Source organism: Mchenga conophoros, linkage group LG1, assembly GCF_057382185.1.
Source record: "Mchenga conophoros isolate Kocher_MC1m ecotype Shallow Benthic linkage group LG1, M_conophoros_male_GT1.1, whole genome shotgun sequence".
Taxonomy (NCBI): Eukaryota; Metazoa; Chordata; class Actinopteri; order Cichliformes; family Cichlidae; genus Mchenga; species Mchenga conophoros.
This window is the reverse complement of record NC_140526.1, coordinates 12,890,772-12,903,179: the sequence shown is the minus strand read 5'-3', so window position 1 is coordinate 12,903,179 and position 12,408 is coordinate 12,890,772. Positions and strand designations below refer to the sequence as shown.

The following is a 12,408-nucleotide window of genomic DNA, read 5'->3' as shown; positions in this document are numbered from 1 at the left end:
GAATGCGTTGGAGACTAAGTTAGATAGCATTTGCAGAGGAGTGTTGGTGGATATATTGGACAATGAATTTTGAGGCCATCCAGAGGGTTGAAGTGAGAGATGAGGATGCTGGGGATAGGGTGAGAAGGAGGCAGATGATCTCCTGCTCCTAAAGAAAGCAGCCAAAAGAAGCTCTCCAGCTCTGTTATTTATTTTTATTTCACTTCTTTTGTTACATTTCAGATAATTGAGTTACTTTGTCTTGTTATTTTTGTTACTATTTTATTTAATCGATCTGTCTTAAATACATCTTATGTCAGAACGCTTTAAAAATGGCATTGATAGTTTTACGAACCAGAATAAAACAACAAAAAAGTCTGACAACACTGCTTACACGCATGCATTTTTTTCCTTCATATGTAAAATGGGTAATTATGGTTTTCCCCTTAGCTTTTATTTAATTATTAAGCGTTTAGTTTTGCACATTCAGCCTGTGTATCGCCACCGCTCGGAGCCATCAGTTCACGGCGCTATTGTCACCGAGCGAGGCCCCGCCCTCGGCGTGACGCGGCGGGGAGAGCGCTGAGCCGAGAGAGGAAAGCAGCTTTAATTGCACAGCAGCGAGAAAAGCCAGCGATGGCTTCTCTCAGGCAGGAGCACCAGTACGGGCTCTCCTGTGGAAAAAACAACAAAAACAGCCCCAACAGGACGCTGTACCATGTCAAGCTCACGGACACGGCTATCAGAGCGCTGGAGGCGTACCAGAACCTCAAGGTACCTTTGTGGTTTGTTTGTTTTCTTTTTGTGTGTTTGGATGTGAATTCATGCGTCAAAGTTTCTCTTTTATCTTCTTTCTAAAAATTTCCACTACCTAATTATTGTTAAATTGTTTTTCTGCGTTTATTTAGCTCACGCTTTTAATTTAGTGTGTGTTGAGGTTGTGGCTCCGGCCAGTACAGTTACTTCTGACTGAATCAGTTGGCTTCGTGGCTGGGTAACATACCAGAACTAAACCCAGTGATTGTCAGGAAAGACGAGCCCCTCAGCTGTTTGCTGGGAAACCTTCCTGGTGCTGCTTCAAAGTAAAGCAGAGAGGCAGCACTCTGCATAGTTATCTAATTGACAAGTAGCCTAGTTTGTGTCATAATTGGCTCCAGTGGAGATCATTAACAGCACACAGGCTTTATTGATTGTGTAACTTGTGCTTTAATCTGTTTAAATGTTAGATAAATTATATTTACTGCACTAATTCAGATTGCATAATTCTCCAAAGACACCTATATGCAACTACAATAGCCTCATTTTCTTTTTTCTCATTAGGGGTCTTTATCAAGTGAGCCATCAATATGTTTCAAAGGGAGCCAAGGGGTAAGTGTGATCATATTTATTTGTTTGTTTTCACATGTGCACATAACTGTATTTTTATGCTTCTGGGATTTCAACCCCATTTATTTGTTAACTAAATTGAAAAAGCCTGCATTGTTGTTCTTTAAATGAATAAAATAGCAACATTTCTAAAAACAGGAGCAAATTGCTCCTTAAATTCTGCTGCCGAGCTGTTGTCTCCTTCTGACTCACACTCTCCACCATGCTGCCACCCTCGGAGCGCTCAGATGGGAGCTTATAGCTGGTCTCCTCCAGCAGATAGGAGGCATGCAGGTTACTGGGTCAGGCTGTGGAGAGGCTTTGTTGGGTCAGTGCTGGGGGAAGAAGGAGGGGAGGGAGAAGTGCGCAGTACACTGACAGAGCCAGAGTCAACAGTGGGGAAAGGAGTTATTATGAGTCAAATGAGGAGCATTAATAGATACAAATTAGCCTTGTGCACCTTGTTTCTACTTTGTAAAAATGCAAGTTAATGTTGCACGTGTGTCGCTGGACATCAGGACAGCAGTGCATTAGCAGCTTTCTTTGGCTCGTGAAATTCAGCCATAATCTGCAGTAAGCAGCCTGAAGTATGCGTGTTTTGACTCAAGTCGGGAGCAGCTGTGTCCTTGGGGAATAGTTTCTTTTCAGGCAATGCTAATTGCACAGGCTGGTTGGAAAGAGTTGAACCCCCCCCCCCCCCCCCCCCCCCTTTCCTGTCATGACAAGATGAGCTGAGTGGTCCTGAGCTTTATGAGGGAGTGGGGGGGCAGGGTATGGATAACCTGTAAAACCTGTAAATGTGAATAGTGGTGGAACGTTTGCTGCTTCTAATTTGTGTATGTGTGTGGGGGTTTTTTTTGGTTTTTTTTTTTTAAGTTTAAGAGTAGTGAAAACAATCTTTTACTTTTCTGACAGTAAGGTGTGGTGCCTGTCGTTTTTGTAACTAGTCCAGGATTTTTCTAACCTGCGTCTGACCTGACTCGAGCTGTCACAGAGGATTGATTCACATGTCGGTACCTCTTTGCAAGAGTTGGAGGTAAAGAAGCGGTCAGTCGGTTCCTGTTTTTGTTTGTGTTGTGCTCTGTACGGACTGCAACTCCCATTAGACAAGGCAATGATACGAGTACGTATGGCAGTAATTTAGAAAACGAATGCTCCAAATCCGAAGCTGATGGCGTGCTGAGAAATGCCTGCAGTTAGAATACAACCAAAGATGATAGTTGGATTCCCTGTTTTATTTTTTTTTATTTTTTTTAATAGAGAAGCTGTTGTGCGTGAAAAGTGAGTTTCATTAATTTGGGTTTGTCCTGTGCTCCATGCACGAGGGAAATGGCAACTGACTTTATATGGAAGTTTTGCTCAACAAGGTGGCGTGTTGGTAGTGATAGAGTACTGTGCAAAAGGCTTAAGCCACCCCTAATTTCTGTTTATTTTGTGAGGAAAATTGGAAATAGGTGCTTTCATCTATTTAAACATGTGGAAACATACATGGAAATATAAACGCAAAATACAGAGTTTGAGAGTCAGTATTTGGTATGACCACCTTTATTCTACAACGTAGTCTTTTCTTGCTACTTGTGCAGTTACCTCAGATTTTTCAAGGACACACTGCACATCATGACGAGAGATGCCAAGGTTTCTACTAACTCTTAACAATGGCTATTAACGCTGCCTAAAGATAAAGTTTAGGATTGGTTCTTTGTTAAGTTGTCTGTTGTGTGCAGACACTTTTCATCCCTTAAGTGCATAAGTTACGTGATTCACAGGGCAGTGTTAAGTGGATTACCAAACCAAAAATAATACAATGAAAAATATTCTTCTGAAAAGATACAAGGACTGGACTTAAAATGAGTGAAAAATCAGACAGTTTCACAAAGAAAAGCTGGAGAACTATTGCTCAAGAGCAAAAAATTGTGAGAAAGTCTGGCTCCTTAGAAGCAAAATATACAGAATTGAGGGGTGGCTCAAGACTTTTACACACTGGTGATTACTATTAGTAATACTACTTGTAGTCTTCGCTATTGTCATTAATATTACTATTGTTGTTATTGTACTGTTATTATTTTTAATATACATTTATAGCAGCTTAAGAACATACTTTACAAAGTGCTTAGACAAGCAAATTCACATGTGTTACTCATAAAAAAAATCCAAATCACAAATATCCATTACTTTGCTAATTATCCTGCATCCAGCACTGGTAGCTTTGTTTTGTTCAAATCAGCTTTGCTCTGATTATACTAATGCTTGGGTATGCACTGGTCTCTGGTCGCTGCATTAGTTACAACAAAGCAGTTTAGGAGAGACTTATGTGTGTCTCATTGCTGTTGACATAAACTCAGACATGATGTGCAACAAATGCTGACTATAGTTGACTTAACAGCCATGACTGTCATTAACAGTGATTTTCTGAAAGTTAAACTGAGCTCCTTTTAATGTAAGGAATGTGTTGAATACTCTGTCATATCGGGAGATCTGAGTGAGACATTATTTTTTTCCCTGACAGTTCATCTGCGCCTCTGTCACTGTGATGGCTCAGGGATCGGAGAGAATCTGGCACTCCTCCCAAATATACGGCACAGATTTATAAGCGAAACGAATGTTTAGAGGTAATTACAGGAGCTGTAACGCTCTTGATTACAGCGTGAGGCATCATGACTTCAGTATGCATTAGCTCTCCCTGTCTGCCTGGCTCAGACGTTGATAAATGTGGGGATATACGCGTGTGTGTCAGTGGCACACTTTTGCTGAAGTAATAGCTAGGTTAATGACATGAACTCTGACCTGCTAATTTTCCCGTCCCATTACAAGTTGGGAGTCCTACTTTTTCTGTGTGTGCCAGTAATTGAGCAGAGAGATCACACCTTCTGTGTTAAAGCGTGTTTTAGTGATGCAGTGAATGGCACATGTATGCACGCGTTAGTATGTGTGATATAATTTTTTCTGCTTGCTTTGGCCTGGGTGTTGGCAGGATGTTTTTGATTTGGGTTGGTGTGATTGTTTATCCCTTGTGTGGTCTACAGACATGATTTATTCATATCTGACCTCCTCTTTCCTGTCCTGCCCCCCTGTGCCCGGTGTGCTGCAGTCGTTAGCCTGGCAGGACCAGTGTCGATCCCTTAAGGTCCATCTGCATGTGTGCCGTGTGTTTGTTTGTTTCTTTTGCCGGAGTGAATGAAAGGAGAGGATTTTGGCACTTATTTTTCCACAAGTGTGTGTCTGTGCGTGTGTTTAGCCTGCCTATGCTGAGTTCCCGAGAGTCCCCTCTGATTGTGTGCCGTCTCCTCTGATTTGAATAACAATGAGCGGGGGAATGCAGGCGGTGTGTTGTCACCCTGCCTGGATCACCCAAAATGAATCAGGTTTTTCAGACTAATGTGTTACAGTCGGTCCAGATGTGTTGTGGCCTGCCCCGAGGGTTTGTTTGTGCCCAGCGTGATAAAAACTTCCCTGCTGTGGATCTAATGGAGTGGGGAGTAACACAGCAAACAGCTTTCATCTTAACCATTTAGTTATTTAACCATGACCAAAATATAAAAAACATTGATGGTACTTCTGTCACATCATTACTGTGTACTGTATGTGGATTATCTAAACAGTTGCCACAAAGGCACTGAAAAGTATGTGTTCTGCCCAAAAAAGTCATCTTGAGATATGATGAAGTTGCAAACCACTGCAACTAAGCTGGGAAAATCTGTCAGGCATTTTATAAATTATACATATAAATTTATACATTATACAATACTGTATTGTATGTGGCACTGATTATATATTTTTTCCCTACAGTAGAAACAAGCATCATATTTATTGATATGCCTTTATTTAAACAGGAAATGTGGTTGAGGGGTATTTTACAAGGGAGATTAGAGGGGTTGTACTACAAAACAAAATTAATGTGTTAGCGAGCTTAGATTTATGAAGGTGTCTTTCTTTCTACGTGGGTCAATCTCTGTGTTAACTTGTGCTGAACACACAACGTGGTCTGGAGCAGAGTTTTGGTCTAAAATCTAACATCGAAACTAGAGCAGGGCGATATGGCCAAAAATATTTATCTCGATATATATTTGAAAATTTGCGATAACGATATAACTGACTATATAATTGATGCGAGACAAAATACAACTCCACAACTTTACTAACGCAAAAACCCATCTATTTATTTTCACTTAAACAAGCAGCTGTTTTTTATGTGCATTAAAGCTATATAAAGATTTAACAGTGCAAATGCAAATTCCTTGCTGAAACTTTAACCAAAAGACATTTCCAGTTGAAATGGGCTGACATATCCTGAGCATAAACATGTATAATATCCACTAAAGTTAAAAAGAGGTGCCTTGCAACATTAAACTGCAGTGTGCCAAATAAAAAAAGTCAAATACGTATTTTTCGGACCATAAGGTGCACAGGATTACAAGGCACATTAACCGAAACAAAGCAGTTGGATAAATCAAACTTTATTCAACTCATTCTTCTTGCTTCCTCCACTTCTGTACCATTGATTCATTAATGCTGTATTCTATCACAGCTGCTCTATTCCCATGTTGTTGCAGTATATTAATGACTAACCTCATATTGTGGATGGATTCTCTCAGTTGTTCTCCTGACTGAAGTTTGGTCCGTTTACAGCATCCTGCCATGCTATTGCATTTGTCCCTAACCATCAGGAACCTTCACGTTAACTTTTATCGAGTGGAAAAAAGTTAGCATTCATCCTCCAGCTTTACTGTTTATGTTATGCTAACATAGCTGTGTCGCTAGCACATCATTATATACCACCTAGTCCAACTTCAGTAACCCTACAAATGTCACTGCTATTTAGTTTTCAGTCTTCATTGATGTTGGAAGTGATAGCATAGCTGTACGTTTGAATTATTTCAGAAATCTCTCAGTCAGAACATGCTATATCATGTTTAGGTAACTAGCGAAACTAGCGAGCTAACTTCCGCTAACTTCCTGCTAACTTCTAACTCCGTTAAATGTAATAAATTCTGTTTTCATGGATGCCTGGATGTTAAACTTAATCGTTACACCTGGTAAAGCAGCAATGCTGATCAATTTATTAAAGATGAAAGAATTTAGACAGTTTTTAACTATTAGTGATGCTGCAGTGTTCGTTTGACTTTGGCACCTGAAGTGGACAGAGTTTTGGTCCCAGATTACTCCCAGATTTACGAGCACCTTAGTCCGTCAAATACAGTAATAACGACGGCCCGCTAGCATGCTCTAGCAAAAATAGTGCTTTGTTGTGTATCTGACAGACAAAAGCTAAACCAGTTCCACACCACTGAAGTTGCACCATTTTTACAAACCAATTCTGGTTCATCTGTTTCACTCAACAATCCGCTTTGCCTCTTCTCATTCTCCGTTGCTGCCATGCTTTTCGGTCATGTGCGCATGAAAACAAAGGCACTGCGCATGTGCATTTTACCCATATTCTATTGCGATATTTTATTTTCTTATCGTTGCCCAACATTCTACCGGTATTACCGTGAGCGGTATAATATCGTCCAGCCCTAATCGGAACTTTTCATAATTCTTTTATTTACAGTGTGTTTAAAGTTCTGTGTTCTCTGGGGAAGGAAAAATGTTCATAGCATGAAGCTTTTAAGCTGCAAGCCTCAGTCACACATGTCTGTAGACTAATCGGTAATGACTTCTAGCAACTACAGGTTTCTATTGAAACGTGAGTATTCCTCAACCATTCGGTGAGCGGCTGCTGGAGGTTTTGGAGGAGTTGGTAGGTGAAATTGGCTACAAAGTCTGTGGATAACTTATTTAGCACGTCACAAATCCATAATAGTTCCAGTAAAGTAAAAGTAAAAAATTTTTGCAGTTTTACTACAGTTTACGTTCATTGGCACCATCTTGGGTTGTTCCAGATACAATTCCAGATCCAAATTCCATCTGGGAGCTTAGAACTTCCAACTTATTCAGCAAAACACACTGAGGCAACCTGCTGGCGACTAAAGCAACTGAAAGTACATGTTAGCAGTTTCACCTAGCGACACCAAGCAACAGCTCACCAACCAGTCCAGGAATAGACATTTTCCCTAGCAACCAGAGGTTGGCAGGGGGTCACCAGCCTGTCTCTTGGCCTGTATGACTTACGACTTGCTAAAGCCACTGAAGGAAGCCCAGCTATAAAGTTTCTGCAGCACATACTGCATTGTCAGTGGAATTTACATACTTTCAGTTGGTGATACAGAACATTTGTAGTGTTTTCATGCTTGGCTTTAATCTAGGGCTGAACGATTCTAATTGCGATTTTTTTGCCCCAATATTGCGATTGCGATGCGATATGCGATTATTTTTTAAGGTCTTTGTCTTCTGTATTATTAAACAAAGACAAGCAATACATCATATAGTATGGCCAATACTATATTACATTAATTTTAAACTGTTCTTTCCTGGAAGACAGACCTCTGTTATGATGACATGAGGTGATGCATGAATTGATGACTGACATTTTTATTTAACTTCTTCAATCACAACAGTATATTTGAACATACACAATAGTTTATTTTTAGCTTACAAACATCTGAGCATAAAGTGCTGACAAGGAACCCTGGTGTAAACATTAAAATGAAAGTCAGTACAATGTGCAGATTGCAGAAATATACATAAAAAAAATCAGTGGCTTTACCACACTCAGTTTTTCGACATCTGTGAACTACTAGACAGTCATTCAATTAAAAAATAATATTAAATAAATAAAACTAATAAATAAAAAATACACACATCTTACTGATCTCTGCAGTCAGTAACATTACACATAAAGTGCAAACATAATAGCAATTGTATAAACACACACACAAACACGCCTTTAAAATTTAAAGGCGTGAAATTGGACGGTCTAGTTCTGATTAGCGTCACCGCTGTCTCGGTGGAGTTTAATAAACTTGGCCGTCTGCTTCTTGCTATCTAAAATATAACCAGACACTGGTGTAAATTCTCGACCGTCTCATACTTCTGTTTAATAAGTTTTCTGTTTGACGTTTAGTCAGCTGTGTGAAAACCAAGGAGGAACCCACCCGGGGGATTAATAAAGTTTTATTTTATCTAATCTAATAACTTTAATCTCAGCCAAACCGATTTACTCACGAACAAACAAAACACTGAAAAAAGCCCAACAATAACATTTTTAGGTTGTCTAAGTGACTTATATATTACGTTTAACCCGAGCAGCGAAACTCCGCGGTGATCTGAAAATGATGTGCCGGGAGTTGTGCCGTTCTCGGCCGCATCAGTAACCCTCGAGCTCCCGGCTAGCTGTCGAGCTGGTGGGTAGCAGACGCCTCTGAAAACGTCGAAGCACTTTTGCAAATATGGGATATCTTGATAAACCGAGCAGATATTTGATGTTTACATAACTACTTTCTCGCCTGAAAATATGTTAAAAGTTTATTTTGTGACCCTGAAAGATTAGTATGAGTAATTTTAAAACTTAGTAGCGGCCGCCATTGCTGGAAACTGGAGTTTGGCTGGGCCGCGCTATGAATTCTGGGATATGGTAGTAATTTGGACAGCCTTCGGCGCGTCGCTGTGACGTAATCGGTCTACAAATGCGGCCTCAGGAGGTGCAGCCCATGAATTTGGACATGTCCAGAGTATAATCGCAGCCTTTGCGGTTAGAAAATTGCACTTGATCATGTCGCGATATTATCGCAAATGCGATATATCGTTCAGCCCTACTTTAATCTCCAACTCCAAGAACAGCAGCTAACAGAGGTTAGGTTAGAAAATTGATCAGTTACGTTTATGGCTATTTATCACCAGTGATACCTATTTAAGCAATAAAATTTCCCTTTGATCTGACGACATATTAAAGTGGTTTGAATATCTAATTTATTAGGATGATCACCCTAAGTAACCTGACTGACTATATTAATGTTTAAATCCAAAGGTCGATGTGTAGCTGTTGTCTTGGGTGGGGAATCAAATAATGTGCCAGGCGCACCTTTTAATGTGAGCATGTCCAGATCCTGAAGCAGAAAGTCTGAGTTAACAGAGAAAGTCGATTACCACCGTTGTGATACCAGTTATCTGACTGAGCTTTTAAGTTTAGTTAAGGGAGCTGAGATGAATGAAGTCTGGCTGTCTTGAGCTTGCTTTGTAGTACATCGTCTGTCCAAGCTAGCACCCATGCCAACTTAAAGCATATTTTTTTAAATGCAACAAATACAACATAAAATACAAGATATACAAAATGCATATGAAATCTAAACACCCACAACAACAAAATACCAGGCCTCTCAAGAAAAATGACTGCACACCTCCTTCAGCATGTTTAGAAAATGCTGTCTTCTGAGGGGGAAAAAAATCAGTGCTCTTTCTTGTGAATATTCTTATGTGCTGACCAGATTATTTATGTGTTGGTGAGGTTTTTTGTTTTGATTTATTTTAATAAAAAATGCGGGCGTTCCTCTGAGATTCATTAGCTCTGGAAAAGCGTCCTCTGTCCAATCAAGCAGCTCGGAGATCCAGAGCACATTTTGGTTCACTTATCCCGATTCCTGTCTAATTCCCTTATGTGAAAACTTCACACACAAGTTAATGAGGTGTAAAGGGCCACTTGTCTCTCCCCGCCCCTGCACACGTGCATCATGGTACGTTGGGTAACATACCCTTCAGGGGAGGATCCTGCTTAGTTTGGAGGGTGGAAGGAGTGACATTTTGTCAGGAACAGTGACCCACAATTTGTTGAAGTTGGCAGTCTGGCCCTCGGGCACCTGCCAGAGATGTATCGTTCTTGGCATTATAGGGGGGAGAAACCTCGAGGGATTCTTGTGGCGCAGCACCACTTCCTCCTTTTCCTTCATATCGGCCTCTTCCGCCCCAGTGCTGGAGCTTGCAGGTCTGGCAGCAGCTCTGCCCCTCTGTGAAACTGCAAATGAAAAGGAATGGAGGGTGATTACAGGCTGGGGCTTGATTACATGCACTGTCTCCCACTCATGGCAGCCACATTAATCACGCAGTGTCGGCATGTGGAACTCGGCAAGAGAGAAGACACAGTATAGCTCCAAGCATTGACTGATTGACTGTGGGATCATAAACGCACGCCTGCATAAAAACACTCAAAATCACTGGTTTCTCTCTTTGTATGTTTCTCTTCGGCTCTGCCACCCCCTGCCCCCTCTCCTCCAAGCAGCCTGAAACACAGACACACATTGTGTTTTGTATCTCTGTCCTCCATTGTGGAGGGGACTTGTCTTAAATGGCATGTGTCAACTTGTGGCCCTGGGAACGATTCGGCCCTTTTGTTTGCGATGAGATGATGAGAAGTAGTGTTTACTGAAGTGTGGTGAGGATGAGGGTGGTGGTTGGCTGGCTGTCTGAGCGTGTGTGTGTGTCTGTCTTTAAACCAGTGGTGGAGATGTTTGGCTGATAGCTACACTTTGGCCTTTCTCCCCCTTCACTCTTATGAGTGGCAGTAATGCTGATTACGCCCCGGTGAGACGAGCTGGAGCTGAGCCTCTTTGCTCATGCTGGATTAGCACAGACACACATGCACAGTTTGCATTAGCAACCAGTTCAGAGTGACTTGCCTCCTGCTGATAACAGACAGTGGTGGTGGCGACAGGTTTCACTCCCTCCTCCACCTTCTCCTCCTCCTATCAACCAGAAAGGGAAGCAGTGCCATGGCATCTCACTCTGGAGCCGGGGAGGCCAGGACAAAAGACGGCCTGTTTTCAGAAGGCCATTACTCAGGCTGCAGAGGATGTGGAAACAATAGCCTGCATGAGATCTACACCCAGACCCCACATTCAACCAAAAGCTAGCAGGAAACATAAGCCCTGTGCACCGACAGCAGTCTCTCACAGTTTTTGTTCAATTGACTTTATAGTTTGATAAAGCCAGGAAAATGAGCCTTTCCCGTCCTGCACCTTCAACATGTGGAGACATTTATGACAGTAGAGAGTGAACTGTGGCTCATTAAGATACAGTCACCACAGAGGCTGACAGACTCAACTTTTACTGTGTCAAAAACCCAGCAGCTGATTCTTTTCCTTCAGGAACAGCTGTGGGTTGCATGGGGACTATTTTTCAGGTAGAAATTAAAAATCTTGTGTGTGCAAGTGAGTGGCTTTGTCTGGGATGAAAGTTGTTCAGTTTTGAAACTCTGTCTAATTAAAATGGAGGTTTTGCAAGATTGTGCAAGCTTTACAAACTAAGATTCAATGTTTAGATATGCTGGAAAGAAGCTGTCCAATGTCTGCAAACATTGTCAGTGTCCCTGGTGCATCAGCTTGTTTTTGAGGTTTGAAATCTTGCAAATGCGGACTTGTGAGGATGTACATTTGCACTCATTCTGCTCTCGGAGCAGTATGTAAAGACAGCCACTTTTCAAAGATCTGCCCACACACTTCTGAGCTTCCAAGTCATGCAATTTATGGCAGCGTTATCTCTCAGCTGTGGTCTAAAACTCAGAAACAGACGGTGTGGGGAAAAATAAAAAGCTGGCATTGTGGAGGCAGGGGTACTTACTCATAAACTATTGTTTGCCTTCAGCTGAAGTACAGTGTATTTACTGCGTTAGGTGGGATCAACCTCGAAGGATAACTCATTTTGAATAAAATTAGGGTGTAGCTCGTTGTATACCTAACTATGGTGGGTAAGAGTTATTGCTAGGGTTTTTTTTAAGAATTAAACAAAAAAGATTGCATGGATGCTTTAGTGATCAAGCAAGTCTGAATCTGTAAACTGGACCGAGCCAGACAGCGCACGGAGCCATAAATCCCGCTCACGTGCCCGTCATTGGTGAAACATTCTGTCAGTCGCACCTAACCCAGTCATTATGATGTGCTTAGACTATAGTTACACATGCACTGAAGCCGTGAACTTCTCTAGACATTACTCATCATCTGTATGCAACAATGCAAAAGTCTGATTAGATGAATAGACCTTAACCTGCCAGTTCTTAACCTCCCACCCTTTAATGTCCAGTGAAACACGTGTAAGGATAGCACGGGTGACTGCAGCCATCCTACTATGAATACTTTCCGAGGTAAAGGGCTCTTGGAGTATGTAGGGTTGGGTTGACAACATTTCATTTAAAATAAATCA

The 12,408-nt window shown here is 41.4% G+C and overlaps 1 protein-coding gene across 1 annotated transcript in view; it reads left to right on the top strand.

Moving 5' to 3' along the window:
* The first annotated feature begins 576 nt into the window (after positions 1-576).
* LOC146583044 (RNA polymerase II elongation factor ELL-like) overlaps positions 577-12,408 on the top strand; it is a 39,789-nt gene continuing 27,957 nt past the window's right edge. The window contains exons 1-2 of the mRNA XM_085263136.1: positions 577-753; positions 1,300-1,347. Coding sequence (XP_085119262.1) covers positions 616-753; positions 1,300-1,347 — 186 coding nt within the window. The 5' untranslated portion in view covers positions 577-615. The remainder of the gene's footprint in view (positions 754-1,299; positions 1,348-12,408) is intronic.